The following is a 12,812-nucleotide window of genomic DNA, read 5'->3' as shown; positions in this document are numbered from 1 at the left end:
CGTGGTGGCGCATGCCTTTAATCCCAGCACTTGGGAGGCAGAGGCAGGCAGATTTCTGAGTTCAAGGCCAGCCTGGTCTACAAAGTGAGTTCCAGGACCGTCTGGGCTACTGAGAAACCCTGTCTCGAAAAACAAAACAAAAACAAAACAAACAAACAAACAAAAAACCAAAAACCCATGGCCAAAACACCAGAGGCAGGAGAATAATTTGCCTGGACAACATAGTGAGATGGCATTCCAAAGTAACAAGGCACGGTGGTACTCGGCTTTAATCCCAATTAATGGAGAAACAAAAAATAAATAAAAAGGGCCAGGAATTCAAGGATTGCAAAGGAATGCAGGGCACTGAAGTGACTAAAACTTAAGACTCTGGAAGTCAGTCTACCCTTCACAAGTCTTCCCAGTCACGCTGCTCCCAACAAGACAATGCACTGGTAAGAACAAGGCTCATCACCTACCTTTACTAAGGAGCTCCTGAAGGGCTGCCCTGGCCAAGGAGCCACGAATCTTCAGTCTCTCGGAGACCACGGCTGGAGTAATAAGCTTATAGTTCGGAACCTCCTTACAGAGCTTGTCGTATGTCGCTTTGTCGAACAGGACAAGATTGTTCAACTTGTCCCGAACTTTGCCTTTGGACCACTTCTGCTCATCAAAACAAATGAGAACCAGTCAGTACCAGCCCTTTGCTCCCCAACATCAAGCATCTGAGAAAGCTCTGTCACGGTCATCTCAGGGAAATTAGAGACTTCGTGGCTTTAATGCATTGGCAACTTTGGAGTCGCTATCAGATACCCTCAAGACCAGACATATACATTACAATTCATAGCAGTAGCAAAACTATCTATGAAGTAGCAACAACAAAAATAATCTCATGAGCTGGGCAGTGGTGGCGCACGCCTTCAATCCCAGCACTTGGGAGGCAGAGGCAGGCAGATTTCTGAGTGAGTTCAGGACAGCCAGGGCTACACAGAGAAACCCTGTCTTGAAAAACCAAAAATAGTAATTTCCCGACAGGTGGTCACAAGGGGAACCATCTTAAAAACGGTTGCAACACTAGGAAGGTTGAATACCACTACTTTATAAAAGAATTACGACACCGTAATTGTAAAAAAAATGAGTAGAGAGAAAATAGTCAACAGTATGATTTTAGAATTCGGTATCTGGGGAAAAACTTACAGCACAAGTTCACAACAGGTTCCACAGATTCCCATTACAAATAGCTATCGCCTACCTTCTTCTTGGCCTTGCCACCAGATTTATTTACTGGATCTTTATCCTTTTTGGCCGACTTTCCGGCATCTTTCTTTTTCTTGTCGTCTTTGGGCGGCTAGGGGAAGAAAACGGGAATGCAGGCCAGTCACATGGTGGTCCCATGCACCCCGATTGCAACCCTTCACCCACCCAGGCGCCGCCGCCGGAGCACATGGACACGATGGCGGCAGCCGCCCGGAGAGGCAGGCCCGCCGGTCACGAAGCAGTCCGTGTAGGGTCGCCTCCACCTCCCCCCAGCACCGCCCAGCCCTCTGAACCCCACTGGTCAACCCTCGCGGGCCTTACCATGGCGAAGCTCAGAGAGTCGTGCGGACCACAGCAGCCTCGCTAAGATGTCGGAAAAAAAGGAAGCCCGGTGGCCCAACAATCCCAGAAACCTCTGCCTCGAGAGAGTACTTCCGGGGCAAGGGATGGGGCCACGGCTTGGCTAAACTCCGCCTCTTGTGGGATGGGATAGGGGCGTGGCTTCCAACCTGCAAACTCTGAGACTTGTCGTAAAATTGCTGCACTTTGCTGCGGGTCACCCAACAGCCACTAATTCTCTTCTCTGTCCCTGAGAAATACAGTAGGCCGCGGGTCACCCAACAGCCACTAATTCTCTTCTCTGTCCCTGAGAAATACAGTAGGCCAGTTCCCAGAAATGTGTTTGTTAAAGCTATGGGGCCTTGGCTTGCGCGTGCGCTTTAGGAAGGGGGAGGGCCGCAGGAGGGATAGCAGAGGCGAGGCTATGACACCAGTTCCGGGACTGGAGCGCCTGGAAGGGGCGGGATCGTAGCACCCTATTCGTAGCGCAGTGATGGCGATTTTTAGCGTGTACGTGGTGAACAAAGCCGGCGGCCTGATTTACCAGTGGGACAGCTATTCGCCACGGGCTGAGGCTGAGAAGACTTTCAGTTACCCGCTGGACCTGCTGCTGAAACTGCACGACGAACGCGTGCTGGTCGCTTTCGGCCAGCGCGACGGCATCCGGGGTGGGCCGGGCTCGAGGGCGGGGCCGGCGCTGCGGAAGTGGGCTGGTGCAGGGTGGGAGTGGGAGTGAAAGAATGGGAGTGGGAGTAAGCGAGGCTGGAAGTGGCCCGGGCCATCTCTGATCCTTAGCCACTCTTCTTGTAGTGGGCCATGCAGTGTTGGCCATCAATGGTATGGACGTGAATGGCAAGTACACGGCCGACGGGAAAGAAGTGCTGGAGTATCTGGGTAACCCTGCGAATTACCCAGTTTCCATCCGATTCGGCCGACCCCGCCTTACCTCTAACGAAAAGCTTATGCTGGCCTCGATGTTCCACTCGTAAGTTTCCCTACCCCTTTTAAACATTTCCTCCTCTGACTAGTGCATCTGTCTCTAGGCCGGCTAAAGTGTTTTTTTGTGTACTGACAATCACTTTGTACCTCTTTAAGTGGCTGAGCTCTTTTTATGAAGAAATGTCAACTATAGCCAGGTTTGAGGTAGTTTGATTTTTGCCCAGTCAGGTCTTGTCCTCTTGACCCTAGTTTCTTCATCATTAACATACGGTAATTGAATTTTTGAAAAAAAAATTTGGGGGGAGGGGCGGTGGACAGGGTTTCTTTGTGTAGACCTGGCTGTCTTGGAACTCACTCTGTAGACCAGGCTGGCCTCAAACTCAGAGATCCACTTCTCTCTGCCTTCCAAGCGCTGGGTTTAAAGGCATGTGCCATCACTACCACCACCACTACCACCACCACCACGCCGGTTAGATAATTAAATTAAGTGGACATTGAAAGTTTTTCTGTAGCCGGACGTGGTGGCGCATGCCTTTGATCCCAGCACTTGTGAGGCAGAGGCCAGCGGATTTCTGAGTTCGAGGCCAGCCTGATCTATAGGGTGAGTTCCAGGACAGCCATGGCTACACAGAGAAACCCTGTCTCGGAAAAAAAAAAAGAAAGAAAGTCAGTCTTCCTGTGACTGCCTGTAGTGTAAGGTGTGTTGACCTAGCAATACCCATGAGCTAATAAGATACGTATTCCGTAGCATGTTGGCTTTAGCTAACACGTTTAGTATAACATGTTTCAGTTTGGGGCTTAAGAAATGGTTTGGTGCTTGCTGTTCTTGCAGAGAGCCAGCATCCACATGGTGACTCACAAATCAACTCCTATTGGAAGGGACTTGATGGCTTCTTCTGGCTTCCATAGTCACCAGGCACATATGTGGTACACATGCATCTGTGCAGGCAAAAACACTCATACACTTCCATAAGCCCATTTTTAGTTTTTATTGCTACATAAAGCAGCCTACAGAGGAGGCTAGAGATGGAGTGACTTCTCTGTCACCAGGTGACTAAGTGAGATGGTAAATAAAAATTAAATAAATCTTAGGGAAACAATGTTTTGTAGCAAAGTGTATAAGATATAATGTGTACAGAAGGGAGATGAACCTAAAAGAAATATTGACATTCTTGTTAGACTGTTCACAGTATTTCTCCTGACTGGCCTGGAAAGCGAATTCCTCCAAAGATTGGGTACCTGAGTGGAAAAGGTTGAGGACTTTCCCTTCATGTCACATGGTGTATTCCCAACTTTACCTCTTTTGCATACAGGCTCTTTGCCATTGGTTCCCAGCTATCTCCGGAACAGGGCAGTTCAGGCATTGAGATGCTGGAAACAGACACCTTCAAACTGCACTGCTTCCAAACACTGACAGGTATGTGCCTACAGAGGTCATAGGGGTAGACGGGGCACTTTGGTCCAGTATGGACCAAGGGACTGACCCGAGAAAGCTTAGGTAAACAACAGGGATGGTGTCAGGTTTCCTGGGCACACGTGTACAACACACCCACTTTTACAAAGCCACTCTTGGTCTTTTGTTTTTTGTTTTTTTTCCTTTTTTGTTTTTTTGAGACAGGTTTTCTTTCTCTGTGTAGCCCTGGCTGTCCTGGAACTTATTCTGTAGACCAGACTGGCCTCAAACTCAGAAATCCACCTGCCTCTGCCTCCTAAGTGCTGGGATTAAAGGCGTTCGCCACCACTGCCCAGCCCCAAAGCCACTCTTTAGTCCAAGGCTGATTTTGTTTGTATCAGCCAGCTCAACCCTGGTTGTCGATTGATAGGCTTCTCACATTTCGGAAGGTGTGCATTCTAAATCAAATTTGAAAGCCAAGTAGACATGGCCTTTGGATCCTACTTAATTGCTTCAGTCCTTGGTGTGGATAGCTGAGCCCCCAGAGCTTGGCTTCAGTAATACTATTTCTGCAGAGGAACTGCAAGTCTGAAAGTGGCAGCTGATCTTGAATCTGGACACTCTGTCACCCAGTGAGAGTGAAGTCACCCCATCTCTAGCCTCCTTTGTTCGCTGCTTTATGTGGCAGTAAGGACAAAATAAAAACGGGCTTATGATAGTAGTTTATAATGCTGAAGGGGCTGCAAAAATACAGAATGGCTTTTGATGCATTCTCTGTCCTTGGGTTACTGTTCCTGACTTTTCTCCAGGGATCAAGTTTGTGGTCCTGGCAGACCCTAGGCAAGCTGGAATAGATTCTCTTCTCCGAAAAATTTATGAAATTTACTCAGACTTTGCCCTCAAGAATCCATTCTACTCCTTGGAAATGCCTATCAGGTAGGTAGCCCCATTCACCAGATACTGCCAAAGCTTTGTGCTAGCTCCCAAGTCATTTAAAGTGTGACCAAGTACTGCTTTTAGGGAAAGATAGTAGTGACCAGCTCTGTTTATCTTGAGGACACAGGGTTTCCTTAGGTTCATGTTCTTCAAGTTATTCCTACCGATTCTGCCTCTACCCTTGTGGTGGAAGTCTCATCCCTCACAGTTTCTTGTCTTCTGGGTCTGACCTAGATGCGAGCTGTTTGATCAAAACCTGAAGCTAGCTCTAGAGGTGGCAGAGAAGGCTGGCACTTTTGGACCTGGGTCATAGGATGAACCTGGATTGGACGCCCTAAATTCTGAGACGTGCTCCAGAGGGCTTTGCAGTGTCTACTCGGTGAGGGTCCTATTGCAGCAGCCTTGGTAATATACTTGAAAATGGTAGACCAAAAAAAAAAAAAAAAAAGAGAGAGAGAGAGAATAAAAAAATAAAAATAAAAATAAATAAAAAAGAAAATGGTAGACCACTGAGCCTGGTGATGGGGACAGATCCTGGGCTCGAATGCTGTGTTCTCTGCCCCTCTGTATATATCACAGTCCTACTCTGTATAGATTTATTTATGGAGGAAACTGGCTTAGCAATGTTGTAATAAACATTCCTTTGTTTTAGTGTTTTCTCTCCTAACTGATCATTTGGGAGAAAGGCAGGGGAGGGGAAGGCAGAACTGCTAAGGGCATTCTGTGAATATAAAGTACTGTCTTCTAGAAAACAACACAAACGATGTTCATTAGACAAACTAGCGGGATAGTGACTCTTGAGCCTTAGAGGCGGCCCCAGAGCTGCTGGTTCTCTGTGGGCCTGAGGTGGCCGTGGTGGATGATGGGACACTTATTTACTTGCACTTGAAATCAAGCTACATTTTATCTCAGTATGATCTCTGACCCCGTGGTATACGTTCTGTTCTATTCTCTTACAGAATTTAGCAAATTATAAAATACCTGTTTTTCAGAGCTCTCGAGCCAGTTACAGATGGCCTAAGTGTGGACCCATGCTTTCAGAGCCCCCTTCCTTAAAGCTATTTAACCTACCTGCAACCTAGTGTACAGCGTTAGCTGCATGCCGAGCTTGTACTTAGAAGGGTCCATCTGCTGGGCGTGGAGGCGCACGCCTTTAATCCCAGCACTCGGGAGGCAGAGGCAGGTGGATTTCTGAGTTTGAGGCCAGCCTGGTTTACAAAGTGAATTCCAGGACAGCCAGGGCTACACAGAGAAATCCTGTCTCAAAAAAAAAAAAAAAAAAAAAAAACAACAACAAAGGTTCATCTATACCTCTGCTGTCTCACTCCAGAGAAAAGTCTTTCCTTTTGGGGGTGGAAAAAACAGATACTGGTAAGAATACTTTCCCAAGAAAAGCTTTGTCTAGTTTATGTCTCCCTTTGAAAGGATGAGCCACTGACTGTTTAGTATCAAATCTAGCTTTATTAATCTATACAAGTCGGTTTGCCCTCTATATTCTTCTCTTTTTGTCCCAGGGTATTCATGAGAGTGGTGGACTCCTCTCCTCCCTTAGGGACTGAGGTATTGGCAACAATTTTGCCCCTTGCCAAGAAGCCTTGGGGTACGGCAGAAACCACAGGCCATTAATACTCTGCAGCTGCAGAGGCAGGTTCACCTCACTAGGAGATAAGGACCTAGGAGAAGAAGGGTATAGGAGACGCCCTGAATTCAGGAGTTGTCTGTCTGCCAGAAGGTAGAAACAGAAGCTGATGGAGTCTAGAACCAAACGTCATCATTTTAAATAGAGCATGGGATGGGGAGTCGGGACCTCATTAGCCACTGGTAACTTGCAGCACCATGGAGGTTCAGAGAGACAGTGGAGACACAGAAACGTAAAGGTTCTGTGTTAGCCAGAGCAGCCGCTCTCCTTTCCGTGTCCCGCCAGTAAGGCTGCAGTTGGGGATGCTCCATAGCGAGGACTCTATTCACTCTCCCTTCTTGGATACTCGGCCCATCTTGGTGCGGATATTTCGAAGCAAGAAGAAGACAATTGTGCTGGCTCCACAAACCACTTCTGCCACCCAGAAGGCTGTGCTCCAGCTATAGTGCTTGGCAATGGTGCTGAAGGGTAAGCCAGCCAGAAATCCACCCACTGCGGGGAGAAGTGGTGAGCCACATGTGAGGGTTAAGCTGGGAGGCATTCTGCCTCTAATAGGCCCGAGCAAAGCAGTGAAGGACTTACCATTGGCCATAAGTCCCACAATAGCATGAGAGGTTCCACACAAGTTGGGAGGTGCACTCTCATTGGCTATAACTCCAAACAAGGCAATGGGACCATAAGAAGAGAAACCAAACACGGCTCCCAACACCAGGATCCAGATCTGCAAGAAGAGCGAGAGGGGGCATTGAGAACTAGAGAGTGTCCATAGGTGCCTATTGAAGAAAGAGAGCCTAGCCATCAGGAACAAACTAGACAAGGCATAGTCGGGAACCATTCTCACCCCACAGTGAATGAACCAACCCCAAAGGTCTAGGTGGACAAGGACAGGGGAGATAGAGTCACCCCTCAGAGTTGGATGCTGGCTGTTTCATACTTTGTGCAGGCTGGGCTAATTAAGGGCAAGATAGGGGTGAAACAAAAGTGCGACAGACCAGGAGGAAAACCAGAGATATCTTTAAGGCACCTCATGCTCCGTAAAGCCCGTGAGCTCAGCCAGAGGATGAAGAACAGGAGTCCAGAAAGCATCCTAGAGAGCAGAGGAAAGAGAAGAAAACCAGGCCCAGAGTGGAGGCGAGACACAAAGTACCAAAGAGGGAGAATAAGGTACAAACAGAAGCAAAGGGAGAAGGAGCGGGCCCAGAGGAGGATGTCTTACTTCCTCTCCTTGTACCTCTCAGCCAGCCAGGCTCTCTATTTACCTTGGGTGAGTCACTGGTCACCGTTACTCGGAAGAGGAACATGGATGCTGCCATCCCAGCCATCATGAGTAGCAATAGGCCGTGACGAGGGTTCCCATACAGAGACAGCCCTGCCTATGGATACAATACCAGCCATATCAGGCCCTCTAAGCAGGGCAAAACACTCCCACCCCTGGACTCTGACACAGCAGGGCTATTGCTGACAGGTCTTTGGCAATCTGTCACAGTTCTTGGACCCAGACAGCTCTGGGAGGCCCTGGGAGCTGCTCCGTGTTCTGAGGCCAAATTCCACAACATCCCTTCCTCCACCTTGGGGCAGGCATGGAACACGTGCTAGGGAGCTGTACCTAGTCCACTGCCACCCCTAGTTTTCTTGAGACAGAGAAGCCTACTAACTAGGGAGAGAGATTCTGGGTCTCGTGGGAAAGAAAAGGTCACCAAGGCAGGTCAAGAGAAACCTGGAGTCACTCCCATCTCACCCAACGTCTACCCTCTATGCCCACCAGCTCATTTGCTAGGACTCCCATCTCCACTGGCTGGCCCAGCCATGCGAGGAAGCCTCAAAGGGCCTCTCTTCACAGTTCCTCCTGCCCACTCACCTTCGCCATGGCCCTGTCTGACAGGTAACCAGCTGCAATGCTTCCTACAAGGCCTCCGACCTCGAGGGCACTGATGTAGGAGCTTCCTGCATGGGGAGTTGTGGGGAGGAGGAAGGGAAAAGAGTGAACAGGTATTTCCCATTGAGGTTATCCCAAGGTACAGACCTACCTCCAAGGATGCCCAGCCTTCAGGAAAAAGAGAAAGGGTGGAGATCCCATCTCCTGCATTGGCCCCTGGTTTGTACACCCTTTTCTCTGTCTAAACACTCATCTTACCCACAAGGGCGGATTGCCCTCTCTCCTGGATAAGGAAGAACTGGCCCCAGTCTGTACAGCAAGTCTTTACTCCGAAGACCACGAGGTAGCCAGTGGACAGCACCCAGAGATAGGGGGACAGCAGCAGATCCTGTAGGGTGCTCTCCTCCTTTGATGAGCCTGAAGGTGGGAAGAGGCCAGCTAGGACTTGGGCTCTGCTCCTGCTGGCCTGCCCCCACTACACCACCACCATTCATTAGCCAGCTGCCAGAACAGGCTGTGAGCACCACCAGGATTCATGTGGGGCACCCCCTCAAAGCCCTGCTTCCCTCTCCCCTACCTCGATGCAAATGAAAGGAAATGAGGACGGTGCAGGTGGAAGAAGGCACCCAAACTGCTTAAACTTAGGGGGTTACCCAGAATGGAGAGATCTGTGCTGTCAGAGAAGACCCAGGATGCGCTGGCTGATTTCAGGATAGAATCTTTACTTCTCCCACCCAATCTCCATTACCATTCCTTCACCTACATCCATTGGCAAGCACAGGGCAAGGCAAAGGCTAGTCCTAACAAAATCGTGCGGAACCAGGGGCAAAGGAAGGTGCTCTAGGAGTCAGCTTGGTAGAGGCTTACCCTTTTTGCCCTTGGAGGGGGCAGGGTCCAGATTTCGGAGTCCAACATCAGCAGGTTCGTTGTGGATGAGCAGAAGACAGAAGAAGGAGACAACCACACACAGTGCCCCAGACAGGGCCAGTGTGCTGCGCCAGCTGTAGCTCTGGGCTAGGATCGTTGCCAAGATAGGTCCCAAACTTCCAGCCAGGTTCATGCTGGTTGACAACACAGCCCACCAAGTGCCAAACTGGGATGGCTCAAACCACTGTGAGGCAGAGGGGAACAGAATAGGTGCCTGGCTTAGAGGCCACACAGAAGGAGCAGCTCAAGTGTGGCAGACCTAGACACTCACATTACAGGGATGAGGGAAGAGTGCTTCTACTTGGCGGAGCCCAGTCCCTCATCTGCCACCCGATCCCACCACCCTCATGCTCCTAAAATATCCCGACAGCAGCAGGAGCTGGCAGGGAACTCCTAAGGAACCTGCTATGGGTTAGGGGTGGAAGTGTTGTGTAAGAAGAGGTGGTCCCAAGTGCCCACTGGGTACCCTCCCCCACAGGCTCATCAGATGCACTCACCTTCCTCAGGATCTTCCCACAGGGGGGCCAGCCCAGCCCCTGTGCCAGACCATTAAGAAACCAGAGAGCAGCAAAGGCTGATACTGTGGAGCTCCACGAGAAGACTACGTTGACCAGACCAACCAGGAGCAGCCCAGAGGAGAAGAGCCAGCGGGCGCTCATCTGATCTGACAGAACCCCGCTCACAAACTTGCTGATGGCGTAGGCTGCTGACTGGCTGCTTGTGATGAGCCCTGCAGCGAAGGGGAGCAGGGAGCAGGACACCTGAGGGGTTAGGGACAGGGCAGAGGCACAGGAGGGGCGGAGGAAGGTAAGGGGTCAGGTGTGTACAGGTGCCTGGCAGGGTGAGACAGGTTCCTTCCCAGATTTGACACTCTCCTGCCTGCTGAGCCGTGCATCACAGGCCCAGGCTAACTTGGGCCTTCTCAGCCTCTTGGATTTCTTTCTTTCTTTTCCCCTGGAATTTGCAGTTCCCACCTCACTCTGAATGCTCGCCAAAAGCCCAAACACGTCTGAATGCGAAGGGCTCTAGAGTAGAGTCAAAGATCTTATTCCCCCTGACGGGTAGCACGGCAGGACACATCAAATCATGGTGCTACTCTCCCAGTGTTCACCGTGACCTGCAGGTGCAGCATGCATGCACAGGTGTGAAAACCTTGCTACCCACTCCCAGTAGCGCCTCCTGGGCACGTGTGGGTGCCAGGCATATACACCAGCTTCACATGTACACCCACACCCACGCAGCTCAGCCTCTGCACCTGATACAAGCTTGAAACCCTCCATGCTTGGACAAACCATACTCCAAAGGGTGTATCCCACAGCCCACCACCCTGCCCTGCCACGGCTTACCCAAATCGTCCTTGTCCAGAGCGATCTCATCCACCAAGGAGGGCATGACAAAGGAGAAGGTTTTGCGGTTGAAATAATACAGGCTGTAGCCTCCAAACATGGCCGCAAATATGACAGTGCGATAGTAGCCATAGCCTTGGGCTGCCATGGTAGAAAAAGCTGGCCCTGCTGGCCCACTCCAGTACTTCTGACCACAGACTCTCGACTGCTCCTGCTTGCAGCTAGCTCTCTTTAGTGCCTGGATCTGCTGAGCTGTGTTTTTCTGAGCGCTTTCTCTCTCCTCCACCCAGGCTCTTTATAGCCGCCTTCTGGACAATCATTAAGCCTGGGGCAGCAACCAGGGAACCCAGTGTCCTGAGGGAGACAAGAAAACAGGTTACTGAGAGCCAAACCAGGGGAGGAGAGGGTCCCCAGGCCTGCTTGCCCTTCCCTCCTTTCCCAAGTCTTCTTGCCTGTGAAGCCAGCTGTGATTAAAGGCTCAGCCTAATTACTTTTGTCTGCACAAGCCCAGGGGAGGCTGGGGTAGGATGAGCAGAGCAAGCTCTCAGTATAGCCCTACTCCCTTGGTCAATGAACTTTCTCATTCTCTCAGGTTCGTTTGCGGTGCCAGGCTGCCGGACATTGTGAAAGGCACTAGATCGGTTCCTATCCCCCAGGTTCATTTAATCAGCCACATACCATTTAAAAACAACCCCACACCCACTGCTGAGCCTTCACGCAATGCTTAGCACACAATGGAATACAGTTTCTTAATAGGTATCCCCTTCATCGGGGGATATATTTCTTGAACCCCTCATGGTGGTAGTGAACAGCGCATACACTTTCCTTATACACACAGTGGTAAACGGTAAATACATAAATTAGGCCTAGTAAGTAAATAATAAAACACAATGAGGCACCATAGTAAAAGTTTCTTAAAGCCTATCGTTTATTTCTGGAATTTCCCATTCTTTTTCCACTAAGGCTAGCCTCTGTCACTGAAATGTGCAAGGTACAACAGTAGATAAGGAGCGAGATAACTGCAGTAGTTGCAAAATTAAACGGGGGACAAGCCCCTCAGTTCACCCCGCAGTGACACGCAGAAGGCGCGCCTAGGGCTTAGGTCTGGGTGAGACCCCCTTGGAACTGCCTCTGGATCCCTATTACCCTGCGACATCAGTAGGGGGTCCGTACTGCGGGGCTGTGAGTCCCCGAAGCACGCCACCGCAGCTTTCTGCTCCGCTGCGCAGCCGCTGGAGCACAAGGCGTAGGCGAGAGAAACTGCACGTAGCCTCGGGAGGCCCCTCGCTCTGACAGCCTAGGCTCTGCCAGTCAGGATGGGCAGGCGGCGCCGCTCGCCACCTGCCAAGCACCCCGTGTCCTCAAGCCACCCGGGACACCCGACTCCAGGCTGAGAACTGCGGGTCCTGGGGACAGGAGCAAGAGAGCTGCAGAGACTGTGCGCTGCAGCCACGAGGGCGCGGCATCTGCAAGACCGCTGTCCCTGGGCCGTGGAACTGTCGCCATCCCGGAAAGGCATTCACCCGGACAGCCTCCGGCGTAGTCGGAAGTCAGGGGAGCCCCAAGGTCCCAGACTTGCCCTCTAGTCCCGCCCTCACTGACGCCCCTCCTTCGCATGCCACCCCTACCTGGACGGAGGCGGTAACCCCTAGTGGGATGGGGCGGGACTCGAGTAAGGCTGGTGCGCACGCACAGAGTTGGGCGGACTACTGTCCACCCTGGGATGGAGACGTCATTCTGCCTGTCAAGCAGCTTCCAGTGAAAGGACAGTGCCGCTTATAGGCTGAGCACCACATGACCTATTACGTTTCGTCGATCAGTGTCTATAGAGTGCCTCCTGTTAGGGTGCAGATTCAGGAAACTGCCTCAATTGTAGAGGCATGTTGTTTTCTCTGGGAAATAAAGTCAGCACAATTTAGAGTTTTAATTCGTGGTAAGATTAGTCGGAACAGAGAAAAAACAATATAGTCTCATCATTTAAAAGGCAGAATTCCGACGAAACCTCGAGTTCTTTTAAAATCTTTTTAATGGTCATGTGGTCTGTATGTGTTGGGTGTGTATGTGTTACCGTGGGTGTGGAGTCAGAGGACAGCCTGGAATATTACTTCCTTTGAGACCGGTCTCCCCTTTCCCCCCTCCCCTCCCCCTCCCTCTCGTTTGTTTTTTTTTTTTTTTTTTTTT

General features: G+C 50.6%; 3 protein-coding genes across 11 annotated transcripts in view; 1 reads left to right on the top strand and 2 right to left on the bottom strand.

Annotated features, from left to right (window-relative positions):
- Positions 1-1,666, bottom strand: part of Rps25 (ribosomal protein S25) — a 3,036-nt gene extending 1,370 nt beyond the window's left edge. Inside the window, exons 1-3 of the mRNA XM_021171708.2 lie at positions 1,558-1,666; positions 1,232-1,327; positions 459-642 (exon numbers count right to left, since the gene is read on the bottom strand). Of these exons, the coding sequence (XP_021027367.1) occupies positions 459-642; positions 1,232-1,327; positions 1,558-1,560 (283 nt within the window). The 5' untranslated portion in view covers positions 1,561-1,666. The remainder of the gene's footprint in view (positions 1-458; positions 643-1,231; positions 1,328-1,557) is intronic.
- A 186-nt stretch (positions 1,667-1,852) lies between these two features.
- On the top strand, positions 1,853-5,500 carry Trappc4 (trafficking protein particle complex 4). 2 transcript variants are annotated; one of them, XM_021171706.2, is made up of 5 exons: positions 1,853-2,243; positions 2,386-2,560; positions 3,828-3,931; positions 4,717-4,843; positions 5,078-5,500. In XM_021171706.2, the coding sequence occupies exons 1-5, from the start codon at positions 2,069-2,071 to the stop codon at positions 5,154-5,156; spliced, it is 660 nt and encodes a 219-aa protein (XP_021027365.1). In that variant the 5' UTR covers positions 1,853-2,068; the 3' UTR covers positions 5,157-5,500. The 2 variants fall into 2 exon arrangements, with proteins under 2 accessions (XP_021027365.1, XP_021027366.1); XM_021171707.2 differs by lacking the exons at positions 1,853-2,243; positions 3,828-3,931 and having other exon boundaries at positions 2,425-2,560.
- A 784-nt stretch (positions 5,501-6,284) lies between these two features.
- On the bottom strand, positions 6,285-12,345 carry Slc37a4 (solute carrier family 37 member 4). Of its 8 annotated transcripts, none has more exons than XM_029481918.1 (10): positions 12,260-12,344; positions 10,632-10,985; positions 9,783-10,015; positions 9,226-9,469; positions 8,617-8,775; positions 8,341-8,426; positions 7,742-7,855; positions 7,507-7,569; positions 7,065-7,203; positions 6,285-6,837 (listed from the first exon to the last, which is right to left on the bottom strand). In XM_029481918.1, exons 2-10 carry the CDS (start codon positions 10,777-10,779, stop codon positions 6,620-6,622), a joined length of 1,404 nt encoding a protein of 467 aa, XP_029337778.1. In that variant the 5' UTR covers positions 10,780-10,985; positions 12,260-12,344; the 3' UTR covers positions 6,285-6,619. The 8 variants fall into 8 exon arrangements, with proteins under 8 accessions (XP_029337778.1, XP_029337777.1, XP_029337779.1 ...); XM_029481917.1 differs by lacking the exon at positions 12,260-12,344 and adding an exon at positions 11,778-12,171; XM_029481919.1 differs by lacking the exon at positions 12,260-12,344 and adding an exon at positions 11,805-12,145.
- Positions 12,346-12,812: the final 467 nt, after the last annotated feature.

Source organism: Mus caroli, chromosome 9 (assembly GCF_900094665.2).
Source record: "Mus caroli chromosome 9, CAROLI_EIJ_v1.1, whole genome shotgun sequence".
In the NCBI taxonomy this organism is placed as follows: domain Eukaryota; kingdom Metazoa; phylum Chordata; class Mammalia; order Rodentia; family Muridae; genus Mus; species Mus caroli.
The sequence above is the reverse complement of the archived record's forward strand: the minus strand, read 5'-3'. Positions and strand labels throughout refer to the sequence as shown.

Coding starts and splice junctions, on each gene's coding strand:
- Trappc4 (XM_021171706.2), top strand. CDS start 2,069: ATGGCGATTTTTAGCGTGTACGTGGTGAACAAAGCCGGCGGCCTGATT. Junction 2,244..2,385: donor CCAGCGCGACGGCATCCGGG/GTGGGCCGGGCT, acceptor CTCTTCTTGTAG/TGGGCCATGCAGTGTTGGCC. Junction 4,844..5,077: donor TCCTTGGAAATGCCTATCAG/GTAGGTAGCCCC, acceptor GGTCTGACCTAG/ATGCGAGCTGTTTGATCAAA.
- Slc37a4 (XM_029481918.1), bottom strand. CDS start 10,779: ATGGCAGCCCAAGGCTATGGCTACTATCGCACTGTCATATTTGCGGCC. Junction 7,570..7,741: donor TGACCAGTGACTCACCCAAG/GTAAATAGAGAG, acceptor TCTGCTCTCTAG/GATGCTTTCTGGACTCCTGT. Junction 7,204..7,506: donor CGGGCTTTACGGAGCATGAG/GTGCCTTAAAGA, acceptor CTCTTCTTGCAG/ATCTGGATCCTGGTGTTGGG.